The 19,500-nt window shown below is 45.6% G+C and overlaps 1 protein-coding gene across 1 annotated transcript in view; it reads left to right on the forward strand.

Moving 5' to 3' along the window:
- SIX4 (SIX homeobox 4) overlaps nucleotides 1-19,271 on the forward strand; it is a 31,824-nt gene extending 12,553 nt beyond the window's left edge. Inside the window, exons 2-4 of the mRNA XM_083612950.1 lie at nucleotides 2,809-3,512; nucleotides 9,596-16,876; nucleotides 17,086-19,271. Coding sequence (XP_083469076.1) covers nucleotides 2,809-3,512; nucleotides 9,596-10,383 — 1,492 coding nt within the window. The 3' untranslated portion in view covers nucleotides 10,384-16,876; nucleotides 17,086-19,271. The remainder of the gene's footprint in view (nucleotides 1-2,808; nucleotides 3,513-9,595; nucleotides 16,877-17,085) is intronic.
- The last annotated feature ends 229 nt before the right edge of the window (nucleotides 19,272-19,500 follow it).

The raw sequence follows: 19,500 nt of genomic DNA on the forward strand, positions 1-19,500 counted from the left end.
GGATAGTGCGCACCCCGGAAACGATCTCTTTCCGCTTCTGCCTTCTGGAAGAAGGTACAGGGTTATAAAGACTAGGACTAGCCGCCTGAGAAACAGTTTCTATCCAAATGCAATTTTGGTTTTAAACGCAGTGTAAGGTAGTCTCTGTGTGATATATTGCATTCAATTATGGGGTATCAGAGTTTTTAGGGGCTAAACAGGCTGGGATAGTTGGGATAGCAGGCTTGTGGGTTTTTGAATGTCTGGTGTAGATTTTTCAATTTCGTTGTTCTGTATGGGACAGTGACAATAAAGATTGTCATATCGATTATTGTATTGTATCCTATCCTATTCGATCCTATCCTTGCATATTCAGGTAGGGCTGGGAGAGAACCCACCCTGTCCAGAACCCTGAGGAGAACTGCTTTCAGTGGTGTCCAGACTTTTTTCAAAAGGTGTCAGATTTGATGAAGTGAAGGGCGGTGAGGGCCAACCAAAATTGTTGGCCTTTTTTAAAGGATTTTACCCCAGGAAATTAACAAGGGCCGGATTAAACCTATCAACAGGCTGTATTCAGAGGGTGAGGAGTGCGGGGTCGCAATCCCGGTGGGGTGCCATTGTGGCTGCCCCTGCAGGCGGAGCGCCATGCCCCCAGGACGCACGCCATGCCTTGGCGGGTGGCACACCACACTCCCGGGATGCACATCAGCCCCGCCCCTGCCTGCTCTCTGCCCCGCCCCCATGCCAGAGCGTGAAGCTCCACCACTGGCCGGATTAGGTCCCCAAAACGGACTTTGGACATGCCTGGTACATGGACCAGTGGTTTAAACTGTCTATATGAAGCAGCGAATCTAATGCGCACCTCCGTTTTCAGAACCTTGAAACCAAAAAAGCATTTGCTGGGGAGTGTAAATGTGCATCAAATCTAATTTTCGTGACATCGCATTCGAGTAAATACGGTTAAAGGTAAAGGGACCTCTGACCGTTAGGTCCAGTCGTGACCGACTCTGGGGTTGCGGCGCTCATCTTGCTTTATTGGCCGAGGGAGCCGGCGTACAGCTTCCGGGTCATGTGGCCAGCATGACTAAGCCGCTTCTGGCGAACCAGAGCAGCGCACAGAAACACCTTTTACCTTCCCACCGGAGCGGTACCTATTTATCTACTTGCACTCTGACGTGCTTTCGAACTGCTAGGTGGGCAGGAGCAGGGACTGAGCAACGGGAGCTCACCCCGTTGCGGGGATTCGAACTGCCAACCTTCTGAGCGGCAGCTCCTAGGCTCTGTGGTTTAACCCACAGCGCCACCCGCATCCCCGTAAATACGGTAGTTTTGTATAAATTTTTGCAACTGGGGTTCTAAGGAAAGGTCGAAAAATTAATCCTGATAACATTTAGGCTGGATGTGTGTGTTCCTCTGTGTATGGGGTTGCCTAATGCCACACTCGATAGCAGACAAGATGCCAAGAACACATTGTTCCCCCTGGCATTTCTCCAAATGGCTGCAAATAGCTGGGCGTCCCCCACATTTGTGCCTCTCTTGAGGGCACTTTAGCAGGAGGCAGAGAGGCTGGCCTGGTGCTATATCTTTCCTTTTGATTCCTTTTACAATAAACATGTTGGACTGCCCTGGAAATAGGAGCCGGGGAGGACATTTGCCTCTTCTCTGTGCTTGAGGAAATGGAAATACAGTGGTACCTCGGGTTAAGTACTTAATTTGTTCCGGAGGTCTGTTCTTAACCTGAAACTGTTCTTAACCTGAAGCACTACTTTAGCTAATGGGGCCTCCTGCTGCCGCTGCGCCGCCACCACACGATTTCTGTTCTCATCCTGAAGCAAAGTTCTTAACCTGAGGTACCATTTCTGGGTTAGTGGAGTCTGTAACCTGAAGCGTATGTATCCCGAAGTACCACTGTATCTGGATTTGAAGTTTAAAAAAAAATTGGTTTATAGAAGATAGAATGGTTGGATGAGTGAATACTCTTATTTAGCTGCAAGACAGAGAACCGAAAGTCTTTTTTTTCTTTATAATTTTATTTCTTTTTCCTTCTTTCTGTTTCTGTTCTTTTTTTAGATTAAGTATCTGTATTATTTCCATGTATTATAGAAAGAGACTTAGTAATGGGTGTGAATTTTTGTATATGCTTGAATAAGTATCAATAATAATTTTGTTGTTGTTGTTGTTATCATCAACAACAAGATGGGCCGTTGGCCTCACCCAGCAGAGTTCTTATCCTGGGCTGTACTATTTCCGGTGATAGGAGAGAGAGCTGTGTGTCTACTCTCCTTTAAACCTCAAGACAAAAAGCAGTTCTCTCTGTATGGAAAATGGGTGTCTTCAGGGAGGATAGCCTCAAAATCTTCCCCATCGTGTGCTAGTTTTCTGTGCGCAGGGAGATTCTCCCTGCCCCCAGAACAAGGCATTGTTCAAATCAAATTGGAGGCCTCGGTCCAGTATACCTGAAGGAGCGTCTCCACCTCCATCATTCTGCCTGGACACTGAGGTCCAGTACCGAGGGCCTTCTGGCGGTTCCCTCACTGCGAGAAGCCAAGTTACAGGGAACCAGGCAGAGGGCCTTCTCGGTAGTGGCACCCGCCCTGTGGAACGCCCTCCCACCAGATGTCAAAGAGAAAAATAACTACCAAACTTTTAGACGACATCTAAAGGCAGCCCTGTTTAGGGAAGCTTTTAATGTTTAATAGGTTATTGTATTTTAGTGTTTTGTTGGAAGCCGCCCAGAGTGGCTGGGGGGACCCAGCCAGATGGGCGGGGTATAAATAATAAATTGTTGTTGTTGTTGTTGTTCACTGCTCTTTCTCTCTTGCCTTGCAGCGAGTCGGATGGCAACCCCAGCACGGAAGATGAGTCCAGCAAGGGGCAAGAGGACTTGTCTCCCCACCCGCTTGCCAGCGCCTCTGACGGAAATACCACCTTGAGCCTTCCTGGCCACATGGAGCCCGTCTACATGCAGCAGCTTGGAAACTCCAAAATATCTCTAAGCTCCCCCGGGGTTTTGTTGAACGGGAACTTGGTGCCCGCCAACCCGTCCCCCGTTTTCCTTAACGGCACCTCTTTCATCCAGGGGCCCAATGGGGTCCTCCTCAACGGGCTCAACGTGGGCGCCGCCTCGCAAGCGGTGCCCTTGAATCCGCCCAAATCGTCTCCGAGCGCCTTGAGCAACGGCATGCCCTTGGCCGACATGCTGGCCTCTTCGTCGGAAGACGTGAAAGACTTCAAAATCCTCCAGACTTCCATGTCCAACTCGGCGGCCCCGTCAACGACGACAGCGTACAGCCCCAGTTCTGCCTCTTTCTCAGGTCTGATACCAAGCCTTGAGGTGAAGAGGGAAGAAAGCGAAGAAGCCATCGCCTCGCAAGACGGCAGCTCCATTGTTACCTTCACAGGCCCTGTCCAAATAAACCAATATGGCGTCGTCCAGATTCCCAATTCGGCAACCAACGGAGGCCAGCTCCTCAACGGAGGCATCAGTTTTTCGCCGGTCCAGCTCCCTCCTGTATCAACAGCAACTTCCCAAGGTAGGTTTTTCTCTCTCTCCAATCTGCTACGGGGTTCGGAAATCTGAGCCTCTTGCATATTTTTGTAGCTGTGCTTCGTACGTCAAATTTCACCCACCTGCACCCCTCCAGGACCGCAACTCCCATCAGCCCCTGCCATCATGGCCATGATGTCTATGGCTGTGCCTGCTGAGGCTGATGGGAGTTGTAGGCCAAAACATCAGGTGGGTGAAAGCTCCTGTATGGAATGCATAAGCGGGTCCCTTCTGTACACAGAAGGAATTTTTCTGCAAAGAGAAGGTCATTTGAGCGTCTCCACCGCCATCGTTGTGCCCAGACACTGAGGTCCAGCGCCGAGGGCCTTCTGGCGGTTCCCTCGCTGCGAGAAGCCAAGTTACAGGGAACCAGGCAGAGGGCCTTCTCGGTAGTGGCCCCCGCCCTGTGGAATGCCCTCCCAGCAGATGTCAAAGAGAAAAACAACTACCAAACTTTTAGAAGACATCTGAAGGCAGCCCTGTTTAGGGAAGCTTTAAATGTCTGATGGACTATTGTATTTTAATATGTTGTTGGACGCTGCCCAGAGTGGCTGGGGAAACCCAGCCAAATGGGCAGGGTATAAATAAATTATTATTATTATTATTATTATTAATAATAATAATATAAGTTGTGGCAGTTTTTGACAGTCCTCCCTGGGCCACCTCACATGCTGTCCCTGAGGGGTGGTAGTGGTCTTTCTACAGCCTCCTTCCCCAAAAATGGCTTCTGGAGGTTGAGTCTTCTGGAGCAGAATGGCTTAAGGTGGTGAAACGGGAGGCTGAAACAGAGAGTGGGGCATTACTAGAAAATGAAGAAACCCACCCTCCTCATGTGTAGCTTATTCTCATTGATCTAAGCCTAGGATTCTGCTAGACATTGAGGATTGCTCCCTCCACTCAAGTGTCACATGCATCCAATAAATAAATGAGCTGCACACCATCTAAATCAGACCTGAAAAGTGATGTCTGTAGGGTACCTTTGGTTGAAATTTAAAGCACTTAAACAATGTTGAATCAGAGGGAAGCAACCATTTTCTCCCATAGTTTTCTAAAATGCACATCTCTTCAAATATGTCTCTTGAAATAGCGAAGCAAGCTTAGTTTCGTGTGTGTTTTTATTTTATTTTATTTTATTTTAAAAGTTATCCTGCACTGTCAGTCCTGTAAAAGTGGCTAGCATACATGAAAAGGAGTGGAAAGGAAGTTCCCTTGTTGGAGCCAACACTGAGAAGGCCCTCTCACAGATCCCTACCTGCTTTGCATCTGAAGGGAGAGGGCATGTGTAGAAGGTTCTCTGGGGAATAATAATAATAATAATAATAATAATAATAATAATAATAATAATAATAATTTTATTATTTGCACCCCACCCATCTGACTCATGGCTCATGCAGGAGGAGATGGCCATTAAGATAGCCTGGTCCCAAACCATTTAGGGTAGAGGTGGCTAAGCTGTGACCATCCAGAAGCTGGAGTACAACTCCCATCATCCCTGACCATTGGTCATGTGAACTGGAACTGATGGAAGTTGTAGTCCAAAGCACCTGGAGGGCCACAGGTTAGCAACCCTTAATATACTGTAGGGCTTTAGAAGTCAAAACAAGCATGTTGAATTTGGCTCAAAAATGGATTGGGAGCCAGCATAGCTGTTTTCAAACTAGTGAGATGTGTCCCTTATTCCCAGGCCCAGTTAGTAACCTAGCTTACCATAGTTTCGAAACTCTGTTTTTTCTTTCTTGGTCATTTTTGCATTTATAAAAGGCAACCAAAGTAAGCAGATCTCAAATGCAAACAGTAAGGTAACCTATATTGGTCAAGTGAGAGCTCATTTTCTGAACTTGGTATATGATCTCCCTGGACTGAATTTTAATTGCATCAAACAACTTGCTGCAAGGAGCCAAGGGCTTCACATCTCCAGTCTCCGTTTTTCTTCTACCCTGGAGGAGAACCTTATAAATAGTTCTCCACTCCACCATCTGGGCTTCTCAAAATACCTCTTTGTTCTTTGCTGAGCTAGAATTTGCATTCCGGTGCCTTCTGCAAAAAGACTAATCTGACTGCGATTCACATTAAGTTGCTTTGCTTTGCTTTTCGGTACTGATTCTCTTCTCTTTTTCCCCCAAATTTTTTAATATACTTTATAACAAAATAAACAACACAAACAGAAAAACAAACAATACAAACAAATTCTTGTCTTATCCTTATTTTTTCTAAACATTGTTAGGTGAGCTTCCCCAAGTCCCCCCATCTGATTTTCATTTTACCTCATCTTTAGCAGTTTACATATATCATAATTTTTTAGCATTTTTTTATCACACTTTCTTTTACCATAATAATCTTCACATTTTATCCCTTACAAGTAATACTATTTTAAAATACCCTATCTTCTACTTCTAACCCTTCAGCCTATATCCACTTCCAAAGCTATTCTAAGATTTAAATATTAACATATTTTTTCAAATATTCTTTAAACTTCTTCCAATCTTCCTCCACCGTCTCTTCTCTCTGGTCTCGGAGTCTCCCAGTCAGTTCGGCAAGTTCCATATACTCCATCATTTTCATCTGCCATTCTCTTTTCGGTACTGGTTCTCTTCCATAACTTAAGAGGAGGATTAAAGGGCCAGGGAACTGACTTCTTCAATTGTGTTAACGTGCGAGTCATTTGTAACTTTTGGGCAATGCTGCAGTTGCTGGATAAAACTGCCTAAGAGCCAGTGTGGGGTAGCGGTTAGAGGGTTGGACCAAGGACCCAGGAGATCAGGGTTCAAATCCCCGCTCGGCCATGAAGCTCAATGGATGACTTTGTGCCAATCACAGTCTCTCAACCTAACCTGCCTCACAGGGTTGATGCATAGCTGTCAACTGTCCCTTATTTGGCGGTAAAGTCCCTTATCCCAGCGCCGTGTCCCGCTGCTGTCCCTTATTGATGATGTCCCTTAAATTTCCCGGGTTTCAAAGGAAGCAGCTCCTCTCCCTCCCTCCCTGCCGGCCAGGGAGGAGGGAGGCTCCAACTGTGTTGCTTGGCTGCGTCGCTCACCCAATAAGGAGTCTAAGAACGACTGGGGGGTGGAGCTTGCATGCCTTGTGCTGATCAAATCGGCCGCGTTGCCTGGGGACTCGCTTTTGCTCAGCGCTTCCCAGCAGAGAGGTGACGGTGGTTTCCCTTGCTGCATCCCCTTTGCCGGGTTGCTGCGCTGTGGGAACCACCGCTTGAGGCTTCGTTTGGCTGCTGGCTGGCCTTTCTGCCTTTGGCTCGGAGGGGCTCAGAAGTTGAACATACCTGTGCTGAGTGCTTGGATCGGAATTGGATGGATACGTCATCGATGGCCCACTCACCCTTGCCACTCACCTTGGAGCGGGGGCACATGGCGGGGGGAAAGGAAAGGCGATCCCTTATTTTGGCTGCTGATCCCTTATTTTCGAGGCTGCTGGTACCTTATTTTCAAATCTGTAAGTTGACAGCTATGGGTTGATGCGAAGATAAAATTGGCGCAGGGGAGGGTGGAGAATCATAGAATTGTAGAGTTGGAAGGCGAAACCCCCTGCAATGCAGGAAACTTTTGCCCATCGTGAACCCACAGCCCTGAGATCAAGAGCCTGATGTTCTACCGACAGAAAAAAATTAATAGTGCCACAGAACCAGAAACTGATTATTCAGCCTGGCTGGGGCTGATCTGAGTTGCAGTCAAAAACATCTTCGATGGCACCAGGTTTGTGAAGGCAGTGGCCAAGGAGTGATTAGCAGTGCATCATCATTCTGAAGCTCCTTTTCTCCTAATTCAGATCTTTATAGATCTAATCCAGGCGCCTGGAGCCAAGCGTTCGGATGTGTCATATCCTGGTCTTGGCAAGGCAGCAAGAATAGCACTCAGATGAGCAACTTGCTCAGACAACGCCTGAGAATGAACAGAAGGCTTAAAGTCGGGGTGGCTAACCTGAGGCCCTGTAGTTCTTTCTGGACCACAATTCCCACCACCTCTAGCTATTGGCCAGTGGCTGGTGGGAACTGTACTGCAGCAGCATCTTTTTGGCCATGCATTAGCCATCCTTGGCTTAAAGGGGCAGGCCTTTTTTTGGCTTGGAGCTTAGAGCTCCTCTGTTAAATCCCTCTGGGTGCATTTCTTGCCTTGCTTGAAAGACCTACATTGGCTCCCAGTATGTTTCCAAGCACAAGTCAAAGTGTTGGTGCTGACCTTTAAAGCCCTAAACAGCCTTGGCCCAGTATACCTGAAAGAGCGTCTCCACCCCCATCATTCTGCCTGGATGCTGAGGTCCAGCACTGAGGGCCTTCTGGCGGTTCCCTCACTGTGAGAAGCCAAGTTACAGGGAACCAGGCAGAGGGCCTTCTCGGTAGTGGCGCCTGCCCTGTGGAACGCCCTCCCACCAGATGTCAAAGAGAACAACAACTACCTGACATTTAGAAGACATCTGAAGGCAGCCCTGTTCAGGGAAGTTTTTAATGTGTGACATTTTAATGTATTTTTAATCTTTGTTGGAAGCCCCAGATGGGCGGGGTACAAATAATAAATTTATTAGGCTGACAAGGAGGGGGCTGGTGGTTACTCAGAGTGGGGGGAGATTGTAGGTTGTGGCTTCAGGTGTGGGTTCTGACAGGCTCTCCCCCCCAAATCCATGTGGGAACTTCAACCTCCTTCATTCCAGCAGCTCTTGGGGTGATGTGCACCTCTGCTCTCAATCATAGGAGCCAACTCCTAGGGGTCAAGGTCCCCCCCCATAAAATATTTGAGTGGCTAGGCCTCCCCAAAGTTGATGAGTATTGCCATTCAGATGGTGTGCATGCGCCGCATCATGTGATTCATCATGTGGGGTGGGGCTTACCTGCCCCCCCCCAATATTTTTTCAAGTTGGCACCCCTGTTCTCTTTCCACTCTTTTTTGTCTCTCTGACTGAGTTTGGACAAGCTAACGCAGTTCCCCATGATGGCTGAACTCAAGAAACCTTGTTTACCACATCTATGGTTGGTGGGAACGTGCTGGTATCAAGCTGTAACTCCAGGCTACTTCTGGCTTGTTCTCAGACTGGTGACAGTGGCAAAATCTGTTAGTGCATCGTACAATATAGGTGTTTTGGAGGGGAAACAGAGATATTTCCATACCCCACTTAGGATTTCATGATGAAAATTTTTTCTGCTGCTGAAAAGCTAGACTGTTGTTAAAATGCATCTTTTGGGAAAGCCCAGGAGACACAGAAACACATGATTATTATTATTATTATTATTATTATTATTATTATTATTACTATTATTATTATTACTATTGTTACTATTATTACTATTATTACTATTATTATTAACATTATCATTAACATTATTAAAATTTTGTATAACACCCTTCATCTGTAAATCTCAGGGCAGTTCACAACATAAAATCACAATATAAAAAACACAAAATACATAATGCAGTGGTATCTCGGGTTACATACACTTCAGGTTACAGACTCTGCTAAACCAGAAATAGTACCTTGGGTTAAGAACTTTGCTTCAGGATGAGAACAGAAATTGTGTTCCTGCGGCGCAGCAGCAGCGGGAGGCCCCATTAGCTAAAGTGGTGCTTCAGGTTAAGAACAGTTTCAGGTTAACAACGGACCTCCAGAACGAATTAAGTATGTAACCAGAGGTACCACTGTAAAAAGAAGAACAAAGACAAACCAATAATCCCCTCCCACAACACATTTAAAAGGGCATTGGCAGTCAATCAGCCCACGGCCTGGGAGAAGAGGAACGTTTTCGCTTGGTGCCTAAAGATATGTAAAGACACGGAACCCTGCAGAAAAGTCCCGTTTTTGTGTTGCCACCCTCTGGACCCCTCGCGGAGGAGGCACATGAAGGAGGGCCTCAAAGGATGATCTCAGGGTCCAGGTAGATTCGTATGGAGGGAGGCGGTCCTGAAAGATTTTATGATTATTACTATTTAATTAATGCATCTTTTAGCAAAGCCACAGGAGACTCAGAAGCACATGGGCTGTGGGACCTTGACTTTGCAATCTTTATTCTGCACTGATGCACAACTTTAAGACTTTGTTTGTTTTTTCCTTCCTCTCCCACCGCAGGCAACTTGCCGCTAAATCAAAGCACACCGAGTAGCGGCACGTTTACAAGCGACTCCGCCGCGGCACAGCAAGGGAAAGTGTTTTTCAGCAACCTTCCTCCCAGTGCGGTGGTGTACACGCTCCCCAACTCGAGCCAGGCAATTGGGCCAGTCAAGCAGGAAGGCCTGGAGGCCAGCCTGGTGTTTTCTCAAGTAATGTCCCTTGGCCAGAACCCGCAACTCCATGCAACCCTGCCTTCGGACAGCCTCCCCGGCGGGGGGCCTTCCTCGCTCGTCAACGTCACCCTGTCGCATAACTTTTCCCTGGGACCGCCCACTCTGATAAACTCCGAAGAACTCGGCTCGCCTGTGTCCGAGAGCCCGCCCCTGTCGGCCCCCGCCACAAGCGGGGCGACTGTGGTTTCCATCACCAACTCAAACTATGCAACGCTCCAGAACTGCTCCCTCCTCGCCGGCCACGACCTGATGTCCATTTCGGCGACACAGCCGGCGCTGGGGGGGATCGGCCCGGCCATTGGCGGCCATGTCGGACCCCACCCGCCGGCGCAAGTGCACCCCCATTTCGCCCGGGAGCAGCGGTTGGTGCTGCAGCCGGTCACCAGCCTAAAGGAAAACTTCTTGTCTGAGGCAGAGAGCAAATCCGCTAGTGGCTTGATGATGCTGGATTCGAAAACCAAATACGTAATGAGCAATATGGTCGACGCAATCTGCGAGGAGCTGGAGACAGACAAAAAGCAGCTGGCCAAGCTCCAGACAGTACAAATGGACGAAGATATGCAAGACTTGTAAATTAAATAATAATGATAATTACTTTTTCTGGTTCATATTTCCATAGAGAAGTCTCTTCCTCACGAGGCCCTAGGACGCACAGAGTGTTGTTGCTGTTTTTTCTCACCTAGTCAAGATATGCATACAGAATAACCAAAAAAAGAGAGCACATTTTGAAGCGTCTGCTACAACGAAGTGGAAATCTCCGTTAGGAATATGAGATTGGCCATGCGTTTTTTGCATGAACTTTGACCTTTGTTAAACTTGGTAATGGGGGCGGGCCGGGCGGGGGGGGGGGAGGTACAACATAGCAGTCAGATACGGGATTGTTTGGCTTACTAATATAATCCAAATAGTTTTATTAGACATGCAACACTTCCATGTATTTTCAGAAAGTATATCCTCCAAATACTAGATAGGAACGAGAATTACCTTTTTGAAAAGTCTGGGTTTGGGAAGCCAGTGTCTCGCATTTTGTTCTGGATATTTCTGGGCATTGACGAAGGTGGTGTTTGTTTTTAAGGAATATTCTAGATGATACCTCATGAGCTGCTGTTACCTTCTTGGCGAAGAATGGCAAACAACTTTTGTTTTTGTTTGGCGGTTTCTTTTCCTTTCCCTCTTTTCCTTTTTGCAGCAGAGTCCTTTTTGCAACCGAAAGTTCTGGGCACTCAACCTTTGTGGTTCCTGAAACGCTACGTGACTTTTTCTTTTTCTTTCCTTTTCTGTAAGACCCCCGTCTGCACTATATGTGTATTGAAAGCACTCTTACACCACTTTTAAACAGCCATCGCTTCCCCCACAAGAATGCTGGATACTGTGGGGGTTTATTTTTTAAAAGTTGCTGCGTAAAGCTGTGATTCCCAGCATAATCAACCCCTCTCCCTAGGAACTCTGAGCAACTTCAACAAACCGCAGTTCCCAGGTATGCTGCTGCTTTAAATGTATAGAGTGCAGATTGCGCCTTAGGTAGGATTAACCAACATGGTGCCTTTGAAATGTTGCTAAACTACAGCTCCCATCACCCCTGATCATTGGCCATGCTGGGAGGGAATGATGGGAGTTGGAGTCTTAAAACAAACACACACATGAGGGGCACCATATTGAGAACTCCTGCACTAAGAGTTTGGAATCAGTGCTGTGGAAGAAAAAGTCCGTTTTGCAACTTGAAATCATGCAACGTAGAATCCTCCGCCCCACTATTTATGTAAATATTGTTTTAATTGCTCCAAAAGGGACTCCTCTTTTTATTAGTATGTTGGGTTGTATTTATAGCTGTTGGTGTCCCAGTTATCATTTTTAGACATGTTGGAACAGTTTTTACAACTGCTTAATTTATTTTTGATATTTTTGAACAGGAAGTCACTTCTGACCATTTTAAAAACCTTCCCCGCTCCCTCTTGCTAGGGCTTGCATCAATTGGTGGTGGTGGAGTTTTAAACAAATGTTTTTCAGACTGATTTAGACTAAAGGTTAAACTTTCTGATGTTGGAATATAAACGAATGCAATTCGGAGAGTCTGGGACATTTCCCCCCCGGCACCTCTTCTGCCCTGTGAATTTGTGTTTTCTGCTTTAAAGTAATATTACAAGGTTCATGTATTTTTCTAAAGAAGAAAAAGAATCCCTCGTGCCTTTTTGCCTAGTGGCCTTACATCTTTGTGACAGCAAGCACAGCTAATGTACAAAATGTGAACTCTGTTCTGCAGCAGTCTAACCTGATTTATCTTATTTATCTGCGCAGTCCCTTTGAAACTAGTGCCGGTGCTCTGATAAATATGGAAATTGTGATTGGTTACTTGGGGTGAAATTGCCCCCTTGACGCACAAAGAGAACAGATTAAACCATTTGAAACCGGATAACTCTGCTCCAGCCACCCCGTACTGCCCGTTCTTCTTACTTTACTTTTTGGAGTTGCAGTGATTTTGGCAAAAGGGGATTTTTGAATATAAACCTTGATGTCTGCTTCCCAGTTTTAAGGCAGGGGGGGAAAATCCCTAGGTCTGTGAAAGAAGGATTCCACTTGATTGAACTTAGCTGGTAATCTCCTCTTTGGCCCAAATTATCCTGGATCTATCTTTGATCTAGAATAAGCAGCCCTCTAACGTTACTCAGAAATAGAATTGCTGTAGTGCCATTTGCAACATATACAGGGAGGCTTGGAATCTCAGCCTGGCCAAATATTTGATCCCTTTTGTCAGTGGGTTGTATTTCGCCCTTTTTTGTCTGCGTGCAATAAAGTCAACAACAAGCACGTCTTTAATAACTCTGAAGATGACGGCAAAGGATTTGTTTGCACATTTTACTTTTTTGAAACAATAAACTCAAAGGGCATTTATGCATGCAATGTTTAAACCTTGCTTTAAATTGCTCTCGGCTTTCTCTTCCGCCGTGGTCCCAACCTGCATTAACTGCATCCATCGCTTGTGAGATGAACTGCAAGGGAGATGCTCAGGAGTCCCGTGTAGAGCGAGTCTGTGAGAGTGATAAGGGGAGAAATCTAACTGCAGTCCTATGGTTCTCGTCCCTCCCCTTGTGTTGCAGAGCTAGGCAATGCTAGCAGAGGGGCTCTTTGTTTTTATCTCGCAAGCAGGTCTCCAAAAAACCATTATATGGCCTTTATTTGCAGTGGGCAAACAACTTGACCTGATCTGTAATTGGCCTAGTATCGGCTTGTTTGCTGGGCAAATGGTAGTATGAGCAAACAGAACCCGGTCAGGAGAGCTTTTGTGAAACCATAATTGCTATGGGGCATTGGAGAAAGTGTTTATGGTCCCTCACCATCCTTAGGGCAGCTGGAACTGGTGCAAATTCCCCTCCTTTACCTGTAGACTTCCTGGTGGGATTCCTGGACTTTGTGAATGCGGCCAGTGGAAGGCAAGCAGGGCACTAGCCCAGTAAGCCCAGTCTGCCTAATGTGTCCCACTTACAACCTGTTAGTATCTAATACAGGGTTCCCCAAACTTGGGTCTCCAGCTGTTACTGGACTACAACTCCCATCATCCCTAGCTAGCAGGACCAGTGGTCAGGGATGATAGGAACTGTAGTCCAAAAATGGCTACAGCATGTGCAGAGGAGGGCAACCAAGGTGATCAAGGGTCTGGAAACCAAGCCTTATGAGGAACAGTCGAAGGAGCTGGGAAAAGAGGTGGCTGAGAGCAGACAGGATAGCCATCTTCAGGTATATTGAAGGCTGCCACAGGAAGGATGGAGCAGGCTTGTTTTCTCCTGATCTGAAGGGTAGGACTTGAACCCATGGCTTCAAGTTACAAGAAAGGAGATTCCGACTAAACATCAGGAAGAACTTTCTGACAGAGCTGTTTCACCATGGAACAGACTCCCACGAGAGGTTGTGGACTCTCCTTCCTTGGAGGTTTTTAAGCAGTGGGTGGATGGCCATCTGTCATGGATGCTTTAGTTGAGATTCCTGCCTCTCAGGAAGTACGACGATAACCCTGGGGGTCCCTTCCAGCTCTACAATTCTATGGAATTTGTGCTTTATCAAAATGCTTTTTAAACTTATTTATTTCTGACAGACAGGAGCTTTGAAAAGGAATACTTTCCAAACATACTATATGGCAAGAACCTTGGCAAGAACCTTTTCAGTTGTCTATCTAGCTGTTAATTAATGGTGTTGAGTGTGATCTGTTTGATTGCTCGCCGCCTTTAGTTTTAAAGAATCCAAAGTTTGCCTTACAGGTTTTAGTGTGTCTTTCTCTTGGACCCAGTCTGAGCGCATGCTCCAGAAGTTTAAGAATGCCAGAATTTGTGTGCTTCTCTCACTGTGGCTAAACAGAACCGCCATGGCATAGTTTTGATCATTATCTCATTCAGGTTTATTTTTTTAAAGGGAAATTAAGTATCCTAGGCTGCAAAAAAGGCAATTTCTGGCTCAGTTCGACCCTGAAGTGGCCTGTTATAGGATTTCATAGAATTGTGGAGTTGAAAGTGTGGCTACAATTCCAAGATGCAGCTGGTGGGCTGGATCTGAAGAGACACAAAATGTAATAAATTGAGCCAGTGGAAGATCTTGCACCATAATGAATTGCAGGGGTTGGACTAGATGACCCCCAGGAGACCCTTCCAACTCTTACTATGATACAAAACTTGAGATCTTGCGCAAGGTCTCGTGCTAACCGTTGGATTTCGGCTCTCTTTTTCGCATACAAGGATCTTGCACTAAGCCAGAAAACATAACGAAAAGCCCTTCTCCTCCAGGAAGAGGCCTTCTGTTTGCCAAAGAGCACCTCTGAATCCAGTCTGAGGTTGTCGGACCTTTGCTCAGTTGGGCCTCTTTGTGAAAAAAATCCGTGGACAGCAGGGTTATAGAGCAGGTTTTGAAAGGTCCTCCTCAGTTCACTGAAAAGACTCCTTCACACATGTAAACATGTGTCCTCTGCACTTGATTACTTAAAACGTCTGAATTGGCCTTGCTTGAAAAGCACTGGGTTCTGAATTTTGAAGAAAGTTCTGTCGGTGGCATTGTACAGTGGTACCTCGGGTTAAGTACTTCATTCGTTCCAGAGGTCCTGAAACTGTTCTTAACCTGAAGCACCACTTTAGCTAATGGGGCCTCCGCGCCGTTGCCGCACGATTTCTGTTCTCATCCTGAAGCAAAGTTCTTAACCCGAGGTACTATCTCTGGGTTAGCGGAGTCTGTAACCTGAAGCGTCTGTAACCCGAGGTACCACTGTATTACTGGCCCATTTACAAATGCAACTAAACACTTGATGCTGCTGTTATCAAGTGTGAACCGGGTCACAATCCTGCACATTGTGGTCTGCCGGTGAATGTCTGCATTCCAAGGCACAACCCTTCCATGTCAAGGATCCCTTATTTTTGTGTATCCTCTCTTGGGCAACTCTTGGTTTTTGAGTGCATGTCAGTCATTCTTAGTAGGCACCTTGCCCGGGTCTTTTACCTTGCCTCAGTTTTCCTTCACTTACCTTTTGTCATTGTCGAGCCCTTCTGGGCAATTGTGCAGATCCTTCTCTTAAATCAGACAGGATCATGGTTCCAAAACCTATTCCGAGGCCAGTATTTTGTTATTCAAAGGCTTTCTTGGGGGAAGGAGTAGCGTTGAGCAAAAATTCTTTGATGGCGTGCTAAAGGAAATGGTTCTTTTCATGGAAAGGCTTTGTGGTTCTGCCAGCACCTGTTGCCACTAACTCTTGATCTGACTGTTATTTTGAAGTGTTTTACCAAGACTCCTAATTGCAGCTGTGTGCATGCAATCCCATTGTCGCAGCAGGAACATAAAATATGGGGCGGGGGAGAGATACATGCTTGTACATACATCCTAAAAACACCTGTGCATGTAAGAGCTAGTTATATGTACCTGGCACTGCTTTCCACATCAACTGTAAAGTGTGGAGCTGCCCTGCAAATGCGGTGCTGTGTATAAATGCAACATCTCTTCCTATCCCAGAGGACTGGCTCTTTTTATTTTGCAGTGCTCGCTGCTGACAATAGCTCTGAAGTCTTCCAGGAAGCAAATAAGTGTGCGTTGTGCAGTGGTGCTTTAAGCCTGTGTCCACTTAAGACAGAATAAATATCTCAGGCTGCCTCCACTCTACAGAACCACCAGTTGGTGGTGTTTGCATCAGTTTGGAGACCTCCCAACAAAGGCACATTCGGTGCACCTAGAGCCAATCTGCACATGAAGAACTATGTTGTGATTTTTTTTCACCTGGACTATAACACTTGATGGTATTGTTTTGGAGAAATTTGGGGTGGGTGAACCTAGTTTTCCTGCACTTAGGAAACCTTAGGGAGAAAAGCTATACTGCTAGTTTTGGTGACAGAGAGATTCCACCTATCACTGGGAGTTTTCAAATCAAAATACAGAGTCGTCATCATCATATGCTATGCATGTAGAGTCCCATTTTCCAGGTAGTTTTAAATACGCCCAGACCCTCAAACTCCCAGACATGGTCTGAAAATGGTTCTGCTGGTAACCTATTGTAACGATAACTCTACTGCTAAAAGTCTGTTAGAAAAAAATTGTGATGCTACGTGTTTGTTTTTTCAAAAGATCTCCCGTAAAACTAAGCAGTTCACGAAACATGTGGCCTAAATAATTGTAATCTTGTGGTTTCTGCAAGCAGATAGGATCGAGGCCAAGTCACTGCACCCTTTGGGGGTGGTTTGTTTGGTTTTTAAACTAGTGTATTTCAACTAGATTTTTCATTCATGTCTCTCTCCAGTAACACAGGCAACTGCTTTTCAATTAGGAAATGTGTATACAATTAGGGTGTCCTTTCTGTTTCCATACCCCCAGTACAATCATTTGTTCACAGCTGCCTTAAAACTAGGCCTTTGCTTCTCAGAAATAAATAAATCATAGCCCAGCCTACCAAGGTCTGATTCCCCCATTTTTGTGGTGGGGGATATCACAGAATAGAGGATGTGATGTTTTGTTTTGTGAGTTTTTCATGTGGTCGTTCTCACCAGAGCACTTCACTGTACAGAACGTGAGGTGGAGAGTTGCCTTGTGGTGGCATGTCAAAAAATAGGCTTGGCAGCAAATTCCACTGTCGAACAGCTCTTACTGTTCGACAGTGGAATTTGCTGCCAAGGAGTGTGGTGGAGTCTCCTTCTTTGGAGGTCTTTAAGCAGAGGCTTGACAACCATATGTCAGGAGTGCTCTGATGGCGTTTCCTGCTTGGCAGGGGGTTGGACTCGATGGCCCTTGTGGTCTCTTCCAACTCTATGATTCTATGAGCCACGTGAAACCGAAATACATCCCAGGAGTGACAAGGCCAGCAGTAAAATGGGTTATGATTACTCTTTTGGAACCGGCTATTTTCTTCTAGCGATATTTAGAAACGTGGGATAAATCTCAAACAGAACAGAGGTGTGTGGCACAGCAGTGTGTGGCGGTTTCATAGAGCAGCCATTGACACTCTGTTGCCCTCCAGATATTTTGGACTGCAGTTTCCATCAGGCCAAACGAAACATCTGGAGGGTACCAGTTTGGCTACTATAGAGCTTGGTTCCAAGCTAAATAACTTCTCACAGGTGTTTTTTGAAAAATACTTCTATTTGGGTTTGTTCTGCAAATTGCCTTGGAACAAACAACATGTTTCCATGGAGTGTGGGGAGCCTATAATCATTAGGTAATTTGATAAGTCGAGCGGTAGGTTATGAGAAACTGGGAGGCGGTGGGGAGAATGAGAGGGGGTTTGTCAAAATTACAATAGTATTTGTCCAGAAGTGTTGCCTAACATTTGGAATCACTTTGATGCAATTCAACTTGCAATGAAGTCTGGTTCCTCTTGCGGACAAATAAAATTCTGGCTTTGATCATTAAAAGCTCGATTTCCAAATTTGCAAAATGTATTTGAGGAAATCCCAGTGTTTTTCATTTCCAAGTGGGCTTGGGTGTGTTGCCCTAAGTCACACTCGAGCCATGTCCCAATATGTGGGAATTGTCTGCGTAGCACATTCGCCAGCAATTCAGCTGAGTAGGACAGTCCCTGCTCACAGCTCCCCACATAAGAGAGGACCACAAAAATACAACCCTTGCATGCCGAAGGGCTGAATGAGAAATTGCTTTACCCAGAGAACACAAAATCAGAAATTCAGAATCTCTTGGAAACGTGAGCAATATTACAAAATCCATGTATGTTGGAATACTTTGACCGTACAGCCCCGTTCCTTTTAAGTTTGAAATCTGTGAAACCGAATTCTCCGTTTGCTTAGTTAGATTTATGGGTGAATGGTCGTATCTCGCTGAACTCCACAAAAATTTGTTCTTTGCTGTCTTCACAGTCCCTGAATAGGTTGCGGCTGTCGGAAAGTATTACTAGTTTTTTAAAAAAAAATTATACACATCTATATAATATTTATTTTCTGTATACTTTTTGCTTTAATTAAAAAGGAATCCAGAAATCATCTTGGAAAGCTGGCAGCGAGGGCTATTAAAAATGATGTCTGTATGTTATCCTTTGGTCATTTTGTGTATTGGGTACCTCCTTGATAGCTTGTCACCAAATCATGGCTGTTGGTGAACTTAACTGGAACCAGGCAAGCGTCTATACAGGGGACTCTATCTTTGCTGTAGACATGGGGATGCTCGTGTGGACTGGTCCATTAGGGTGGGCCACTGCCCCACCCACCTCAGTTTGCCCTCAAGCAGTTCCCACCTGCCTCCTTCCCTCCTTAAAACCAATCATTGAGGGTGGGGGTGGCTCTGCCTTTCTTGGCTCTACTGCCACCTACTGATGGCCTCCCTGCTTTCTGCCCTACCAGTTCAGTGGGCACCAGCCACCACCGAAGGCAACTGCTACCAGGAGCAAATGCAGCAAAGGTTTTAATATATGCATAAACTCTTTTGCCGAAACTTTCCTGTATCTCTGCAAGCCGCCATTTCTCGAAGGGTGGTTTTAACATAATGCATTTTGTAAGTTTCTTTTTAAAAATAATAATAATACTGTAGGAAAGCTAATAATACAGGGAACCTTTACATTTCTCAGCTGTAAAAGAAAAGAAAAAGCATGTGGATTTCTTAGTCTTTGGAATTTACGCTTAGGAAGTCTCTTTTCTTTCATTGCGCACAAACTGTATGCCCAGAACTGTAAATCAATATGGTTTTGATTGTGCCTTATGACAAAGGATGGAATCGTAACAAGAAAGGTAGATGTTTAAAGAGGCAGAAGTGTTGTTTGCTGCACTGTCCGGAATGATGCATTGCATGTCACTAGAGAGATTGCCATGCTTTTAACCCCCCAACCAAAGAGATCGAGCGAAAAAAATATGTGTGTATGTATGTTGTACTGTAATAGAAGCTTGTGCCTGGAAAAATTTAAGTGGTTTTTTTTTTGTGTTTCGTTTTGTTTGTATTCTGAAATGTGAACTTATTTTTCTAAACACTATATACTGAATAAACTTTATATTTATACATAACTTGTATAACGCTTGGTGAATTGGCTTTTATACCTGTAAACTGCTAAGAAGCCGCTTTCGGCTTAAAGTGGTATATACAGAAATGAACATATAGCCCCTATCCTTTTGTTCAAGTCAAGCGTTCTAGCCCAGGCATACCAATAGCCAGTCACTTGATCACCTAGGGCGAGTAAAATTCACCTGTAGGCTGGTTCTCACACTGGACCACCACCACCCCCAGCTATCAAAGCAC

This window comes from Podarcis filfolensis (assembly GCF_964270895.1).
Source record: "Podarcis filfolensis genome assembly, chromosome: 1".
In the NCBI taxonomy this organism is placed as follows: domain Eukaryota; kingdom Metazoa; phylum Chordata; class Lepidosauria; order Squamata; family Lacertidae; genus Podarcis; species Podarcis filfolensis.